This window comes from Pseudopipra pipra, chromosome 14 (genome assembly GCF_036250125.1).
Source record: "Pseudopipra pipra isolate bDixPip1 chromosome 14, bDixPip1.hap1, whole genome shotgun sequence".
Classification (NCBI taxonomy): domain Eukaryota; kingdom Metazoa; phylum Chordata; class Aves; order Passeriformes; family Pipridae; genus Pseudopipra; species Pseudopipra pipra.
The window spans coordinates 201,442-219,901 of record NC_087562.1 but is presented as its reverse complement, the minus strand read 5'-3'; the positions used below and the strand labels follow the sequence as shown (position 1 = coordinate 219,901).

At 38.0% G+C, this 18,460-nt stretch overlaps 2 protein-coding genes across 7 annotated transcripts in view; one reads left to right on the top strand and one right to left on the bottom strand.

Annotated features, from left to right (window-relative positions):
* The window catches only part of ESRP2 (epithelial splicing regulatory protein 2), a 131,001-nt gene extending 121,882 nt beyond the window's left edge, over positions 1 to 9,119 (top strand). The window contains exon 24 of one of the 2 annotated variants that reach the window (XR_010434220.1): positions 8,893 to 9,119. The gene's annotated coding sequence lies outside the window, so the exon portion shown is untranslated. Of the gene's footprint in view, positions 1 to 433 lie in introns of both variants that reach the window. The other variant, XR_010434219.1, reaches the window with a different exon arrangement.
* Positions 1 to 18,460, bottom strand: part of NFATC3 (nuclear factor of activated T cells 3) — a 65,087-nt gene that overhangs the window by 7,073 nt on the left and 39,554 nt on the right. The window contains exons 5-11 of one of the 5 annotated variants that reach the window (XM_064670569.1): positions 17,722 to 17,894; positions 16,834 to 16,974; positions 15,966 to 16,021; positions 15,202 to 15,328; positions 12,319 to 13,362; positions 3,719 to 3,820; positions 1,563 to 1,631 (exon numbers count right to left, since the gene is read on the bottom strand). In XM_064670569.1, coding sequence (XP_064526639.1) covers positions 1,594 to 1,631; positions 3,719 to 3,820; positions 12,319 to 13,362; positions 15,202 to 15,328; positions 15,966 to 16,021; positions 16,834 to 16,974; positions 17,722 to 17,894 — 1,681 coding nt within the window. In that variant the 3' untranslated portion in view covers positions 1,563 to 1,593. Of the gene's footprint in view, positions 1 to 1,562; positions 1,632 to 3,718; positions 3,821 to 8,863; positions 8,947 to 12,318; positions 13,363 to 15,201; positions 15,329 to 15,965; positions 16,022 to 16,833; positions 16,975 to 17,721; positions 17,895 to 18,460 lie in introns of those variants that run through there. The other 4 variants (XM_064670568.1, XM_064670567.1, XM_064670571.1 and 1 more) reach the window with 4 other exon arrangements.

The following is an 18,460-nucleotide window of genomic DNA, read 5'->3' as shown; positions in this document are numbered from 1 at the left end:
CTACAACAGTGATAACTGCACTTTGAAAACTTGTTTGTCAGATATGGCTCAGATCAAAATGCAACACAGCTTTTTTAATTTTTTTTTTTTAATTGGGCTGTGAAATGGAAATGATTTTAACAACTTTGTCTATTTAATTGACCTCTTTGGCAGTTATCCCAGATTTCAGAATTTCAGCTGTTACTTTATTTGCAATAGTTTCATCTTTTCCTCCCCTAGTATTTATCTAGAATGTAAGCTGACTGGCAAATTTATACTAACAGTTAAAAATGGATTGTGCAGAACAGAAGTTAACATGGTAGAGAGAAAATCAGCTCCAAACAGATTAGATTGGCCTGGTCAATACCAGTGATACTGTAGCGCTGTATTGTAAAGGTTTTTGTCAGTTTTTTTCTTTTTTTTTGCTTTGTTCTTCTCCCTCTGTGCCGCACAGAAAAAGAATGAACGCCCTGAGAGAGCACTGAAGGTCAGCTGGAGGCTCAAGCCCCTGGAACCCTGCAAATACATTAAGCAGTGTAGTAACACCAATATCAGCAGAACAGAGAAGTGGGTCTGGCTTTTGGATCTGCTGTCAAGCTGTAAAATAAGCAACCACTCGTTCGGTTTTACTGGGTTCTTCTCACTGTTTTCACTTCCCCCTGTGCTCTGTTTGCCTGGTTTCAGTCCCTGCTCACTGCACAAATGGAGGCAGCCGAAGCACGGGGGTCTCCCCTGCCCTTGTCTTTCAGGCCCAGGACTTTGCCTCTGGGCTGCTGAAGGCACTGGGACAGCTGGCAAAGCCAGTGTTCCAGTGTTTGTGCAGGACAGCCAGACTGTTCATGGAGAGCTCTTAAAACTCTGCAATTTGCAATCCAGAGTTTTAAGATAAACTAAAATTAGGTTGAACATTTGTGCAGTCAGTGACACACAAGAGCTGTGGGTGCTGATCTTATCAGCTGTTCCAGTACTGACCAACCCCTCAGGAGAAATTCCCACCTACAGAAAGTGATCCATATTTGCTGATTTGAACAGAACAAACTCTTGTGTTATGAAGCATGACATCATAATGAAAAATGATGCTCTTATTAATAAATGGCTGAATGTTTTGGTTTGGATAAATTTAAAAAAATATATAATAACAAGCTCATTCCTAGCATTTATTCACCCTTTTAAGACTACTTTTAACACTACTGAGCAAATTTTCATAGAATTGTCCATTGTAAATTCAAGACAGCTTTATATGGTAATAGTTCAGAGAGACTGTCATTGTATGTATGATTAGCACAGGTTTTATTCTTTCCCTTACTCTAATTTCTACTTTTTCTTTAACTATCTGATTTTCTTTACTCACAAGGTCTTCCTGTAGAGGTTTCTAGACAGTTTTTGGTTTTCACCCCTCTGAATAGCTGAGCAGCAGCAGTTTCACATTCACCTAGGCTCTAAATCAGATTTAAGCAAGAGGTTATACATTACAGTTGAGAACTGTTTCTTACTCTTTCAGAGCTGTTGTCTGGCATGTCATCTACTTGAGGACGATTGTCACTGTCACTATCTGTTCTGAAAACTTTTCACTGACACCTTACCTTGGACAGGTCCTGCAACACGTCTCTTTTTTCAAAGGACTTTGGGCATGAGAATCTCTAGTTCCTCAACTGTGAACATCAATACAAAAAACTTTCTAAGATCATTTATCTTATTTTAACTGAATAACTGATTTGTCATCTGTGGGGCACGTTTCACATTTAATCTAATAGTTTTCATGTTCTTTTCTGTTTTCTGCATTTAGAAGCAGCTTGTAGTCTCTCTCACTGCAGAGTAATTGTACACTTAATAAGAACCTCATAAAGAGTTTGCAGACTGTTTGCAACTATTTGACCCTTTGACCACCTATTATATCTCAGTGAGTTTGACTGTGTTCCTATAGTTCACCTTTTCAAGTTTGTCACAGCCTGTAGTGATGAAACTGCAACAAACCAAAGATTTATTTTTTTCCAGGCAGTTTCTGTATGGTCCTTTGGACCAAATAAAGAGATATTTCCCCTTGTGGGTTCTCCTCAGTACTCCACACAGCAGTCATCACACCCATTCAATAAAGGATGACTCAAGTATTCCATTAGTTATTTCCTGCCTTTGCAGATGCTCTGATCTCGTGCAGCACACCAGTTACAGTTGCTCTCCTCTTCAGCAGTATAATTTAGAAGCTATACTCTTCCTAGTTTAACCCTGAAAGTTGTCTCTGCAAGAATTCTGTACTAGCAACGGATACAGAGAGCTTCTCTCATTTGACACTGCATTCTTCAAGGTACAAAACCATTCTACTTTCCTGTGTAAACAATCTCTCGTATTTGTACCACACTATCTTGTGCCAAATACATAAAATACCCATTATTTTAGTTTTAAAAAAATGCCATTTCTCAATTGTATTTCTCACATGCCAGCATTTGTGTGTAAGCATATTTCTCTCCAGGTCTGGGTCTCTGTCTGTGTGCCTTTTTTAAAAGGGATCTGTAGGTGTACATTTCATAAGCCCAAGTTTGGGGTTTGCCAACCTGTGTGTTATTCTTTAGTTGATGAGACTGGTATTTGGGGGTTATTTTATTACTTAATTGAATTTTCATTTTTCAAGAACTTCTGCTCTTCAACAATTATTCTGAACCTATCAGAGTCTGAGTTGCACAGGATATAGAACACTGAAATAATCTAAGCTATAACTTGCAATTTACTAATAGTTTTGCTGTTTCAATATCTAGGAATGTCAACTTAGTGCACAGAGTCCTTTCCCTAGCTTTGCCATTCTAAATAGGAGCTACTTACCTTACTAATAACATTTTGATATGTAAGGAAAGCAGAGCTAAATTTCTTGAAGGATGATAAAAGACCAGCGTGATTTATTTCAGTTTCGTAGGCAAACTTAAGGTCAGTCTCCACACTAATTGTGTGAAAGTTTTATTAAGAGTTTGATTACTGTTACTAATCCCAAATCTACTGTACACTTACAGGTATTACCCTTTAAAAATCACTGGGGAATGTAAAACATGTTATCTGTGTTTTAACATATGTGTATATGCATATATATTGGAAAAAAGTGTAGTTCTTTGGCATTTTAGGCATGTTTGTAATAAAGTGAAAAACACTTAAGTATAAACACAAATGACACCCATATACCATGCATCAACTTCTAACATTAGTATTTAGAAGAGTCGTGATGCATAATTATCGTTTATATGTGAAACAAAGAAGCTGAAATAATAAATCCAGATGTTCTTTCCCAACTACAGTGCACATTCAACTTGAAATCTAGTTATGAATCTGTATTCCTAATACTTAGATAGCTGGTGCACACCACTGTATTCCATCTATTTAAATTGATATTGCTTCATCTTTTTAATAAAGAGAAACATTCCAAATTTCTCAGGTAACTTATCTGGCCACTCTTTAACGTTGCCCATATTTGGCTTAAAATTTTCATATCCTCTTTGTTTTCCTAGATCCTACAGCACTCAGGAAGTTCTGTGGCAGCTCTATATACTTTGAGTGGCGGATTTTACTGAGTGACTGTACACCTGGTTCAGAACTGCTGAATTTCCAACTATTTCAGAATACACAGGTGTCCAATTACAGTAATACTTCAGTATTACACAGCGCTTTTCACTTGTAGCTCATAAGACTATTAAAAGACTTTCCCCTTTCCTTTGTGCTCCAATTTCAAACATTGAAGCATTTCAGTAAGCAGACTCACCCTCTAGATTTTCCACATAGGAGTTGGACATGAATGCTGAATGTTGAGTCCATTTCTCTGTTGAACCTGATGGCTGGTATTCCAGGTCAGAGATAAAACTGTCTGTATCAGAGAAGAAGACAGACATAACTACTGACTGGACTAAACCAAGAAGTTACAGTTCACTCAACGAGGAAGTGATTTTCATTTTTCTTTTAATAGCACTAAATTTAAATACCCAGCTTCATTCACAACTAACTACTGCGTAAGCCGACATAAATAACTATTTATAAATTATCAGAGTGCTTATAAAAAACAGTATCACTTATCTTGTATACTTAGTTACTTTTCAGTTAGCAGCCATAAAGGTAATGGTTAATATTTTTGGATGTCTGCCTAGATGTATCATCATGATTTTTATACTACTTAAGTTTGTTTTAGTATTTGTGTTAGTTTAAGACATTCCTCCTGCAGTTTTCTCAATCTGCTTTACTTACTGTGGTCAAATTAAAAAGTTGCCCCTTGACAGCAACTCCACTGAACAAGGTAGGCAAAAGAGTACTAGTAAATAAAACTTTTATTGTTATTTTCCCTATCCCTTAACCAAAGGAAACTGTCCCTGTACACAGCTATTGTCTTCCTCTTTACTTGTCACACTGTCTGTACACTTTGTCCAAGGTACTGCTCTGCAGTCAGACCACACACAGATCCAAGTGCCAGAATACCAAGTACTATCTTGGCACAGGTGGCTCTCTGAGACCAAGGCCATGTGAGAAATCCCAGAGGAAGTGGAGAGCTGTGTTTCACTGAACTGCTTTTCCTGGAAGAAAAATCAATGTCAAATAGTGTGTTCATTACTTTAACCAAGTGTGTGTTTATTCAGTTGTGATTGGTGGCTATGCAGAGCTTACAACAGTGTACAGGGTTGGATATAGTTGTTTTTTTTTTCCTGTGCAAGACAGAGCTGCAAGTTTAGTAAATTAGGCTTTAACACAATTAACAAAATTACTCTGGACCTTGGCCAATTTGTGCCTTCTGGATAGATGCACACACTTTTTTTGCCAGCACGGTTTTTAAGCCCTGCTTAGGGGTCACTCCCAGGAGAATGAGTCTCCCCTTACTTCCTTCTGAAATTCAAGCAGCTCAAATGACTTCTTTGGGTGACTTCTTATGCTTAATTGTTCAAAGTGTAAAGTTACATGTATTTAAATGGGAAGTGGAAAGCTTTATCTGGGTTTCAATGAAAATGCCCACTGCCACTGTGAAGGAAAGGAATAGATTAAGGATAAATTCTTGTCAAATAATAGGAGATTAAGAAAAGAGCATTTTCCTCCACCAATTATGGTAGAAACAGCAAGAAAGTGATATTTAAATAAAGATCTAATGAAACCAGGGAGATGGGCAGGAAACTACCTCAAGGGGAAACAAATTAATGTTTGCCAGCAACCCTCTTTAAAGCCACAGCTTTCAAAGGAGCAGACAACAAACACTGTCAAAAAAACCTCCTGAGAGAACAGTGCAGTTCATTAGCTCCTAAAGCAACAGGCTGTGCACCATAAAGACAGCACAGCCTATACAGTGAGGGTTCTCTGTCACTCTAGCACGGAAATATGATTCTGAGCAGTTTTTCTAATGAATTTCATACTTAGAAGGATTCTGAGGTTCTCGTGTGCCCTAACAAAGCTGCCAGATATTGAATGTTTGCTTTTATCAACCCCTGACAAATTGTCATGCATAGCACATGTAACATGTCTCCAGCCAGCACCCTCTAGAATGAAGCACATGCGCTTGCCTTGGGCACACACTACGTGTTGTTCGGGAAACGTGGTAAATAAAGCATCAGCCTTTTCAAGTGTGTTATGTAGCATGAGAGGTTTGTTCAACATGCACGTAAGTTAGATAGAACTTGAGCTACCAGGTAAACATATATTAAAAATACCTTTGTACCTCATAATTTCATAAACATTTGAGAAAGTTTTTTACATCTTAAAGCACTACGAAAATGTGTTCTGTACTGAAAGAATATAAAACCAAAATTAAAACTATTAAATTGAAACAAAAATCAAGAAACCTGACACTCTTTAGATCTGTTTCACTGATGAAAAATTCATATTTTTATGAATGACTTCTTTGTCTTGACTCATCCCCTAAGTAAAAAAAGGTTAAGAAAAGCTTTAAACCTTCAATTATCTGTACCAGATTTGGGTCAGAGTAGGAAGTCATCTTAAAATTAGAGCTCTGTTATGGATACAGGCAGACCAAAAGGCTATTGGAGTTATACCATTTGATTTTCAGAATCTACAGGAGTCAACTAACTTCCTTTTTTATAGCACCATCCAATTAGAAGTTTAGCCTGTGTATCCTTTATTGCTGCTGAACTGAAAGTAGGATGTGTGGGCAATGGGACTTAAACCTAGAAGATGTACTAGTTTTAGAAAAGTGGCTTTCCAAAAATATTTTGGGATACGTGATTGTAGTGTAGCTACAGGAAGTAAGAGTTTCTTAACATGCCCCACAAAAAGAAGTTGATACAATTGTCTTTGTGTGTTTAGGGGAGGGCCGAGTGAATCGCTCTATTGACAGAGGCCACAATGATCAGTAAACCTCAAAGAACGCTATGGACAGACTGCAGCACACATTTCCTCACACACAGGCCTTTGTTGTCAACTCCAGAAAGAACTCTATCAGCTGCATTTATGTGAAGAATCCCTGTAACTACATCACATTGCTCAGTGCAGTATATTTAGCCTGGTTTTGACTCCACATGACCAGCAACTAATAGAGTGTCAACTTTCCCTAACAACAAAAAAGAAAAAGCTGCCAGGCTATAATTAAGCCTCAGTCCTCTGTGCTGTGGAGCAGCCACAGCTGATTCTGCTCGTTTGACACCAAATCAGTCATATGCCAGGCCATGTCTGCTATGGCAAACCACACAGTGGGCTGCCTTGCACATCATCATTCCAAGTCATAGGCCAGGCTTGCTTTTAATAATTTCAGGTTTGATGCCAACTTTACTAAGAAGTACTACTTTTTTATTAACTGACAAAATAAGGCTGCATGAAATGCTGGAGGAGTACAGTTTTCCTGTGCACATTATCTTTATAGCTGCACAGAGAAGCTGCAGGTGCCTGCAGAGTCACAGCACAAGCTCTGCAGTTATGTGGTACAGTAACAAATATCTTGTTCATGTCTCGGTCATGATGTCACACTCTGCATTTCTGTATCCTGGTAAACCCAACTCCCTTAAGTCATGTTTACCCCCTTCTCTCACACAAGGAGAGAGATGAGTCTGAGCCAGGATTAAGCATGAGCCTTGGTGCTAGAGGACATGTGCTGGGCAGTGGAAAGCAGTGCTGAAGTGTCTCAGTGTATTTTTGCAGTGTCACAAGGCGTGCTGAGCTCCTTCCAGCTCTGCTGCTATTGCCAGCACCTACACCACGATGCAGACATGCCACTTGCTCTCATGGAAGAAGTCTCTAACCTCTTCTAATCCTTAAATGGAAATATTTCTGCAGTGGTACCACTAGTTGAGCTTACTTTGCATTCGTTACAAGATGTCCTGTGGCTCTCCGAGGGAGAGCTGGTCAGACACCGGAGGATTTAACTGACATTTTTACAGATCAGAAGTCTGTAACTGGTCTTCTCAATAGATGCCTTGCTGTCACAACTTTTATGAACACGATGAATCCACTAGAAGATACGGTCATAGCCTCCTTTAACTGCTGACAACCCCTGATGGATAACACTCTTCACCTTTCCTCACCGCTCCAACCTTTTGCTTTTAAACTACTGCTCAGTCTGGATCTTAACCCATGCTGGGCATGTGCAAGGTGCAACATTTTGTTCCATGCTTAGGAGAGAGTAAAACCACCTTCGATTTGAGATGTACATCTCAAGTCTGAGCTGCACCAGCAAGACAACAGGTTTTTGAGCTGCTCTCCTCCATACTAAGCTAGACTCTTTCATTCAGTATTTTCTGAATGCTCCATTTGGCAGGACACTGCCTTAATTAAGAATGACCTGTTATTGCATAAGTTTTAAATATAGGCAGATATACAAGGTATAGTCATTCTACAATATTTTCTTATTAATTACTACTTTGATTATCCAGAAATTTAGCTGAAGTTACAGTAAAAAGCAACCTGTAATGATGTACACATTTTCTAGCCAAGACAGAATAATCTGAGCTTCCCAGCAAGAGACTTTATCAGCTAGAGAGTCATCACAGAACTACTAAAATGAATGAATGCTAATGGCTTAGAATTCTACATGGAATGTGGCTGACAAAGAAGACTTATGGCTTTATATACACAAAATGGTTAGGGGATTTCTAGTTATGATTTATAGTAAATCCACATACTGGATTTTCTAATCTCCAGATTTATGTAATGGAGATGCAATGAGTTACAAAATGTAAGAGGATTAGTAGAAGGTCATCCTGATTTGCTGAATACAGCCTAACGTAATACCTTCAAAATGGTTAAATACAGCTGTACATGCTAGAAATCTCAGCACTGTAGAAAGCCATGAAATCCAAGGTAAACTCCCTCCTAAACTGCAAACCACAAGAGATTAAATTTCAGATCAACAGTATTAGAATAGATTTAAATCTAAAACTTGACAGTGGGATAGCTAAACCATCACACTAGGAGCACTTTTTAAATCAGACTGAGGGGAAATTAATAAGGTCTCATCATATAACTACACTGAGTCTGACTTTGAGTAGCTTTTTTTTCAAGTGGGGAAGAAATGGGACCTTTACTAGAGGAATATGCAGCAGAGCACAGTATGGATGATGGGTATGGGACAGAAATGACCAGCTGCCTCTTTCCTGTCACTGCAGCTGCCTCGTTTACACCTATTTGCAGCCCTAAACATTCCACTGTCTATCCAGGGCAGGGTTAACCCGGGGTGTTGGGCAGAGGGCCACTTGCTGAAAGACACTAAGGGAAAAAAGGTCCAACAACACACCAGGGGAGAGAAAAAGCAGAGGGGACAAATAAAGTGTAAGAAGCTGCTTTCACATAGTTCTGGTCTGAAAGTTTACCAGCTTGTGCAGCCTAAGCTGGTAAAGACCTAAGCGGAAAAGAGGAGTTTTCCAGAACACATTTGAAGTAGTAACATACAATAAATATTACTTTGAAATTGTGTTGTTTCAAATGTTTTCTGTAATATAATTTTATTTTCATATCTAGGTATCCTCATGCATGTTGATCCCTTGTTTCTTCAAGTGAATTAAAAAGTGTTTCCTGCAGGAAGCAAAGACAGGAAGAGAAGAAAAAAAAGCAGAATAGCAAATTCTGCTTGAGATTAGAGAAGTCTAAAGACATCAACAGGATCCTGTTGAACAACAAGATAATGAAGAGTCACAGAAACTTCAGCATAGGAAAAAAAAAGGAAAAAAGTGTCCTTTATGCAGACACACAGGTGTAGGATCTGCTTTCAAATTATGTAATCTGTGTTCACTCATGCTCTGAACAGAGTCCAGCTTGCTCTGACTCATAAAGGGCAAAGGAATGCAACAAAATTTAAAAAGATGCTCCACTGGTCACTGGCAAACATCTCAGACTTTTCAGGGAAGCTGTAAATGGTGACTCTAGATGTGTTACACCTTCCAGGAGATGCTGGATTAAGACTAATCCAGATGCTCTTGGCTTGAGCACTGATGGATGAAGCAGCTTTGTAGTTCTGGATTAGTGGATTTGGAGGGGTTTTTGGTGTGTTTTGAAGAAAACACCTAACTGCTGGCTGAAGAGGTAGCAAGATTCACTTTTAGAAGTCTTGCTCAAAGGAATTTATGTAACTACTACCCAGACCACCACTTCTGGAGGTGGGGTTGGTGGTGTTTTGGTGGGGATTTTTGTTTTGTGTCTTTTTGGTTTTGTCTTTTTTTTTTTTTCCCGTTTTGTGGTGGCTTTTTTGTAGTGTTTTTTGTTTTTAAAGAATTTTAAATCATATCCTGTCAAGCTACACAGGAATTCCAGGACTTTGTCATGAGGTAGCACTTCCATACTGCACTGAAATTTTGTAAAATATTTCTTGAAATATTGTCTTGGCAAAGAAAACATCTACTATTTTAATTTTTAAATAGTGCATGTTACTTAAAAGAAAGAAGGTAATTTATGCCCTCAGAGGTTTTTTTGAATTTTTTGTTTACTTTAAGACTACTGACAAGTCAGTAATCCAGACATGATTTAAAGAATTTTCAATTGGCTTTGTCTCAGTGTTTTGAGAGCTTTATTTGCCTTAATTGTTAACCCTTAAAAACCTATTTTCCAACTAAATATAGTTTTCATGTTTGATGTATTAGTTGGGAGAACATACTGTATCAACATTCATTTATGTATGTAATTATGTTTGGATGTTTTTCTCTAATTGTTATAACATTATTGCAGAAAAACCTATTTGCCATTTGTGCCTGGCTCTATTTGTACAGAAACTAAAATTCAAATAGACATGAAAGAAAAAAATTTAAATTAATTTTAAAACCAGAGTAATACATTAGATATATTATTAAAAAACTGTTCTTGTCTAAACATGTTGGGTTTTTTTTTTTTTACTTTAAGCTGATTAAGCAGAGGAAGTATTCACTCATGTTGAGAGAACTGAGCAGTTCTTTAAGACTTTTGGAACAGCAGGTTTCAGACCAGACATCTGATTTGTATTTGCTGATTGAAAACAAAAAAAAGCCCCAAGCCCAACCCCCAGGCATGGCAGGAGCATGGAAGGGAAAGGCAGGGAACCTCTCTGCTTGCAAACCTATTGCTGCTGCCAAGTGCTATTTAGCATTTAAATCCATGTTCAATTTTCCATATAGGAAGAGTCTTGTTTAATCACCAGTTTTTAGAAATTCTTCAAATTTCTATAAGAATTATTATTTAAAAAAGAAATTAATAAAGCTGTGGCCATTTGACTCACATGTACATTGATTATATTTTTCTAAACAATTAACAAGTGGCCATGCTTGAAGTGTGGCTATTACAGCTTTTCCTGTGCTTCGATGTCTGCCAGCACAGAAACAACTCAGTAATGTCAGTGTGTTAAGCCATGGAAATAGTTTCTAAAAGCAACTAATATTTGTGATGTAGGGAAAAAAAATGGCTTTCTTTTTACTGTGCATCCATTTTAATTTCTGAACAAGTATAAACAAACTGCCAAGATGCTCAGAAATGCTAAACACTTCTGCTTACACTGTGAACAGTCTAACTACAGTATTTAGTTGTATTTATTTATTTCTACATCTTTTGTTTGTGGGTGTGGAGGGAAGAAGGATGAGAAAAAAGTAGGTTCTAACCTGACATGTCCTGAAACACTAGATTTCTTTCTCACTCCTCTATACAGAAGTAGAAAATGCTACTTTTTTTGCTGCATATTGTTTCGCAAAGCCTTGCTCTCCTCTCCTCAGCAAGTCCTTGATAGAATCAGTCTCTTTCTACTTTTCTAAATAAAGTTAAGTTGATTGATAAACAGTGTTTCTAAAAAGAGAGTTTTGTTTAATTAAGGTGGCCTCTGAAATGAAAGCCCAAGTATATTGGTTTCTCTCATTTTCTTCCTACTGTGCCCTGTCTTTGAAGGCATTTCCTACTAAATTTTGTTACTACTGTCAGGAGGTGACAATAGCAAGGCTGCATTTATGCAAGGAGCTGGGACTGACATGCATATTTAACAGATGGCCCACACTTAAATCTTTATATTACTGCTGATGTAATTAAGTAATTACTAGGGATGGTTAAAAAAACCCCAAGCCACAACAGTAAAGGCTATTGGAGAAAAGATACACTAGTGAGATTCCCTTCATCAATACCAAACACATTTTACATGTCATTTAAGGTCAGGCCCTCTGTTCTTCCAGTCTTATTAGCATGACACGTTCTATAAATTGCTTTGCATCAACACCTCCAATAGTCTGATGTTTGCGATTGGATATTTCTTCTTTTTTCACTTGGTTGGACAAATTTTGTAAGTGACACTTTCCAAGTATTTAAAGTACAGACTTTTACAGCCTGCCTTTAGCACTGAAACGTCCTTGTTCTGTTCATGTTCAACAACTGAATTTCTCAAAAAGGTAGCCAGCGTGGAGAAAGCAAAACAGCCACTGTGAGCAGAGGTGCTGAATGATGGCAGTGTATCTACAGAACGCCTGTGAGGAGACTAAGAGAGTGCCAAAATGCATGTGAGAGATTTTCAAAACACTACCCTGCCCTTCAAAACTGGGACAACTCCAAGAAACGAGAATCCAAACTACATCTATGCAGCTTAGATATTTTATTATGACTTTCACTGAAACATACCAATGAGACAACCCGAAAAGGCTTCAAATCAATTCCTTGAATATAAGGTGTCAATGTGTAGGAGTTAATCCTCAAGCCTTGTTTTATGACAAAACCAAATTCTATGGGCAAATTAGACTAAAACACTTGAACTGTATAACTACAAATTTACAGCTGATATAATTAGTTTTAAATAAGTTGTTTCTTTGGACACAAATATATGACTCCATTGTGATGATACAAATTTCCTTCCGTGAAGAGGAGTGCATTCTAAACCAAACAACCCTCACACACACACTTTGCAGTTTCATGTAGATTATATCCCAGTATTAAAATATTATACCCACTTACCGTCATCTAGTGTGATGTCTTGTAGTCCTATGGTTTGAAAATTCAGCTCTCGATCCTCAGGTTCGGGTTTAATGTTAATAGCTGCCCCATCGGGTGCAAACGGAGATGAGTCGCACACAGAGTGGTGCCCGAGGGGTGACACAGCGCTGAGAGCCCCCAGGGCAGGGCTGGGGGCCTGGGGGGAGTGCTGGCCTGAGTGACTAGTGGGTGGGGGGGAGGAGGTGGGGCCCGAGCTTGGAGACTGGTAAGGCAGAGGCTGTAGCTGCGGGGAGGAAGGTCCAGACAGCGGCGAGTGGACCAATGGGTGGGAAGCTGTCGGGGACGGGGATGAAGCGGATGCCGGATTTGTAGAATGGTATGGGACTTGCTGCAGCTGGGGAGAAGACTGCCCAAGGGAGAGACCCATTGCAGAAGGGATGGAGCCCTGCCCAGTGCTTGGGCAGTGGTATCCCATTGATGGCAGGTGAGCAGATGACTCTCCTGAATGAGCTGGATGTGCCAATGGGTGCCCTGCTGTACTTGATGTTGACACAGAACCTGGATTTGAAGAATGAAACTGCACTGGTGGTAGAGCTTGGCAGCCAAGATTTATCAAATGAGGTACAGCTGTGTCTTGAGGAAATGAAATAGCATCAAATCCTTGGCTGGAGGCAGAGTTCATAGGAAGACCAGACTGTCCATTGTACACATTAGACTGCATAGGCGGGTAAGAAGGCCTCACAGAAGGTGCTGATGTTACCTGAAAAGACTGAACCACAGCAGGAGGCAAAACATGACACTCTTCACTTGGACTAAGGTTTCTACCTTGCATGTGTGGCAGGTGGGACACTGCTGAGGTCACCATTGCTGTATATGGTGCTTGAACAGGACACACAAGGCTCCTGGGTGACGTAGACAGCAAAGTGTCATGTGGGTGCCCTTGCTCTGGTGAAGGCAGCTGAGTTCGGATCGAATGCAGGCCCTGGACGTTGCCTGTGTGTGGAAGGGCCAGAGATGGAACAGCAGACAGATCCACCTCATCTCTGTGCTCTTGCTTCATTATAACTAGAAAAAGTAAAAGAGTTTCACAATTCCAACCCATCTGTACCCTGGGATAAATACACACCAATTGCTGTTTAACAACTACAATAGCACTGTTAGTGTCGTTGCTGCAATGTCCCTTCTTTTGCTCTGCTTTCATCATCTTTGACTTCATGGCTGCTATATTAACCCAGAGAAGCCAGAACAACTCTCCTAGCACATATTCAAAGGTAGTTATCTTCCCTTCTAACACACCCTCCTAAGAAATGTATGTATTTAAAGACATTTGCAACCCAGTTAGAGAAAGTCCAGTACATCTAAAGGATGCACTCATCGCCAGAGGGACCAGGGGGCTGCTGCTGGGCACCACTGAAAACAGGCAGATGTGAGTTCAGTATCGGGCACTGGCAAAACATGAAGGAAATTTTTAGCAGGCTTCAAGCTTTCCTTCACCTCTGATCACTATGACAGCTGAACTTCGGCAATACAGAAACTAGTTTGAGTAGTGCACCTTGTTTCAACTACAGCAGCTCTTTCAGCACATGCCTCAACTTCAATGATGGCAACAACTGTTCTTATAATACAGAGTTACAAAAGTACACACTTTCAGTTACAGGTTTGGGGTTTTTTAACTATTGATAGTCTCATGAAAAGATACTGATCTTAAGTACAAATAGTAGAAAAATGTTAACACTTAACAGCTCAATTACTACTTTATAAAACACAGTTAACTAAATATTGCAGTTCAATGAACTGTTACACATACACAGATGAAATGGATTTTAAAGTGTTTGTGTAATAACAGCTGCAGTTATGATTAAAATTGCTTCTTATTTAGGTAATGTGTCATTACTTCATTCCACCATTTAAATACTTTAAATACAGATTTCTCAAACAAAAACATAGTTTAAGATGTGTAACTATCTTAGGAGCTGATATTCTTAAAAATAGTTGAAAATTACCAGAAATCTGGTAACAATTAGGCGTACCAGACACCTAAAGTAATACTGCCTACATAACACAGGAAGGTATGAAGGTAATTTTAGAGCACAACAAGTGAGCACAACTTATTTTAAATTGTGTAAACTAATGGAAGTTGGGTTTGTCAGCATATATATTGGCTTCAAGAAGTTTATATTAATATCCATATCCGACTTTAAAGATTCCTTCAGATATCTGGCTTCAAGTGCTCCAAGTAGTGCTTAAGAGTCCCCACCATCACTGGTTCCCTGGGAATTCTGACTGCTCTAAATGGGTGTGCAGTTCTTAAAGGAAAAGAAAGTGGCAGGCAAAGAAGCAGGCATTGCATGTCTCATAGCAACCACTTCCACATCCAAATAGGAGGGATTAAGATGTTTTAACTACACTTACAGTTAACATGTTCCATTTTCACTTCTGGCTAAGTTACAAACTATTTTCTCTCAGTAAGCTGCAATGTGTCCAGGGTGGGGGAAAAAATATTTTGATCTTCCTTGTATCTAAACCTGAGGGGTTTTTTTTGACATTTTAAAAGAGCAAAAAACCCCATAAACCTGTTCTTCTATGATCTCACTATTCTCTGTGTCATCACCAGGGTTATTTAAAAAGCAGCTTCTGAGATTCATCATCATTCTCAAAGAAAAGCAGAATGCAAAAATTAATTCTCTAGAAAATGTAATGAAGAAATACCTGGCTGTAATCATAGTACTGGAGCTTATTACTCTGTATTTCAGCTTTTTAATTAGACAACCTTTAGAAGCTCTTTTATAGCCAATTCAAAGCTAACTTATGTACCTATCAAAGGGACACGACTGTCTGAGTTTCTTTCAAATGTCTACTTTAAAAGCAAAATAAAATACAACTTCTGTGTTTTTCATTTAATACCTGGTGTATAAGTAAAACGTTGAGACTGACTTTTTTTCCTCTTGCCATTGCAGAGATAAAACTGCACCTGAACTGCAGCTGTAATGGTTTTGTTATGGTATGGAGGAACTTCAAGTACGATGTTTGCCTACAGGAAAATTGAAACAAAAAAGTTTTACGTATCAAATGCAAATGAAACTGCTATTAATTACAGAAAATCTAAAACACTTATTGCAAAATTAAAGCACCCTAATATTTTGAAATTGTCAAACTTAAGTTAATGCACATTACATAATAAAACAGTACTACAAGCAAATTTTTATTTGGAGACTTTTTTCTTTTAAACTCAAGTGCTCTGAAGATAAATGCTTTAACTAAATAGACACATCATCTAAAGGATGCTTTGTTTATCTGCCAGAGCATAAAAAACCTCTAGCAGTCAAAGAATTGCATTTTGGATCATTAAGCTTTTAAGAAAAATTTTAATGCACTGGAAATAATTTGTCATCTCCGTAAAATTATCTTAAGTTTCCTTTTTTCAGTTTTCAAATTCCTTTTTCATTGCTTTCACAAAAAGCATGCTATTTCCAGTTCCTTCAAAGCGTCATCTTAATGGCTTCTTTACAGTGTTAAGCCAATTTAGAAGTCTCCCATTGTCTGTCTGAATTAGCCAGTGATCTACTTACTTTACTAAATGAAGTCTAAATTTCAGAGCAACAATGAAAATGTGTATTTTCTCATTGAATAAAAATAAGCTTTCTAAAGTAAGAAAAGTTGTTTCTCACCCCTTGACACTTTTCCCTAATTATTTTCCCTTCTACCTCCCACTGAGGTCGTCCATCTGTTGAGAGAAATTTAGAAATAAATCAAGCAAAAAGCATTTTCTAATACACTTAAATAATTAATCTTAAAAATACTTAAATACTTATTATAAAACTGGATTTCTTTTCAATCATAAAGAGGCCATATAAGCAGCAGACATAAATTGTAAAAAAAGTGTAAAGTATAGAGATGCTTTAGGAGTCTCAATACTACAACCATTGTAAGCTGACTGTTGTGCAGGATTCTGCATTTTAACCCAGTAGATTCCATACAGTAGATTGAATTCCAAAGGAGGCAGTGGGTATTGTTAAGTGTACAGAGTGCTGTTTACCCTATTTTTCTAAAAACATTTTTGAAAGGTAGTTAAATTGCTTCTAACACTTGTGGTTATTCAAACACGCTGATGACTTAGGGGCTAAGTCACCATGCAAGAGAGAACATAAGCCACACCTTTGTGCCCCGACCCACGGGTTATAGACATTTACCACAAACACCTTCCCCTGAACCCACAGACCCTGTAGTTCAATTGCTGGGCAAGTTGTCTGCATTGGTAGGGAAGCAAATCACCCAGGGAACCTCTTTCTGCTCTGACCTGGCATAACCCATATCCTTAAGTGAGCACTCGACTCTCTCTGTCCCTGGGGTTTGCACAGGGTAGCAGGAAAGCAGCAGCGTTTCTATCAAAGCTGTTCAAGCACATCGATCAGTGCCCAAATGAAGTTTCAGATTACTATTCAGGACTTTTTTTGCTTTTTAAAACATCATTGCTTCTTAAAATCAAACTCAGATAGTGGTTTTGGTTTCAAGAAAAAACAGCAAGACAGTATTTACCTTGTCCTTTTTCAAAAAATATAATTTTGGATTCTGCAAGAAAATTGGATCCTGTCACCACCATTTCATGACCTCCATTTACTGAGCAACTATTGATGCTGTACTTCTCAATCTGAGGAAGCTCTTGAGCAGACCGCTGAGCTTTAAAAAATATTAAGAAAAAAATTATTATGCACAGTTTTGATCATAATGACATTTATTTTGTGATTCTAACTTGAAGAATCAGGGGTGAAAATAAAATGACATCTATTTACATACACAATTCATATCTGTGTATGATATGTCTTTGTTTTAAAAATTATGTTTAAATTGCATAATTACAGAAAAGAAACACCAAAAAGTCATGAATCTCAACAGTCTCTATTTTTACAGCAAATGAAATTTTTAGTTTAGGAATACTAGTTTAAAAATTATTTTAGCATTTTCTAGACAAAGTGAATTCTAGGAGAAACTGAGATTGTTTGAGGTCATGTCTTGATTCTTTAGTGTTAGCATTTGACAAATGAACTCTCCAGAAGTTCAGCTGTTCACTAGATAACACTTTATAAAGACAAGTAATGGTATAGACCCTTGTAAATGAAACAGTATTAGTTCTACCTGGAATGAATATTTTCTCTGAGATGAATCACCTGCCCCTTCTCATACAAAGGAACTACTGAAGCTGCTATGTGACTGCATTATAAGGTATTTTTTACCCTAAACCTTCAGGCTACCACTTGGCAAGAACTGTCTTTAAGATACCTCAACTTTTGATAATTGAGCTTTTATGCACAATGCTTTTCACACTTTTTATATATAATTCTGGCAATAAATATTCACAGAATGACAATAGTACTGACACATGCAGAAAACAGGAGTATAAATTATGTATAGTTAAGGCAATCTTACAGCATTCAACAGGGATGGAAGCAGTCTGCAGAGATAAGACTTTTCCACTAGGCTGTGGGATGTGAACACGGAACACAAGTCGCACTCTGGTGTTCTTCCTTCCAATATCTGTCTCTCCTTTCCGGAGCTCTATGTCTGAATTGCGAAGCTTCAAAATACCAGCACAGTCGATACTACGGGATGGAGAGGACGGACAGATGGAGCAGAAGAAAACGAATCAAACTATTGACAAAATATAGTCTGTAAGCCTTTCTTTTGTTAAAGAATGAAGTATGTTTTATTTTTCCCCATGTTATGTTATTTTAAGTGTTATTTTAGATGTCTGAGATTAAAAGAACTGTTAGTGTGAAAATGACAGCAAGTACTCTGTTGAAACATTTTGTCTTGTAAATGTCTAACTGCTGCTTTTTCGAACCTTTAAAAGATTATTTGATATTGCACGTTATCTAACCTTCCAAGTAAGTTATATAATATAGTAAACATCATTTACAAAGAGCAAGAGACCTATATTTAGTTCTGCCTTAGGAAGGACTAGGGAATGACAAAATCCCAGCTCCCATTCCACACAGCGGTCAGTTATTCATATGAGACACACTTACCTCAGTCAATTAACATGTATGCATGAGAGCTTCCCTGCCTTCTCTACTCCTTTACTTCTGACTACCTAAACACTGGTATGTTTTAAGAGACGTGTCTATCTTAATCATGATCCACATTTGTGGAAAATATATTTTCCTAC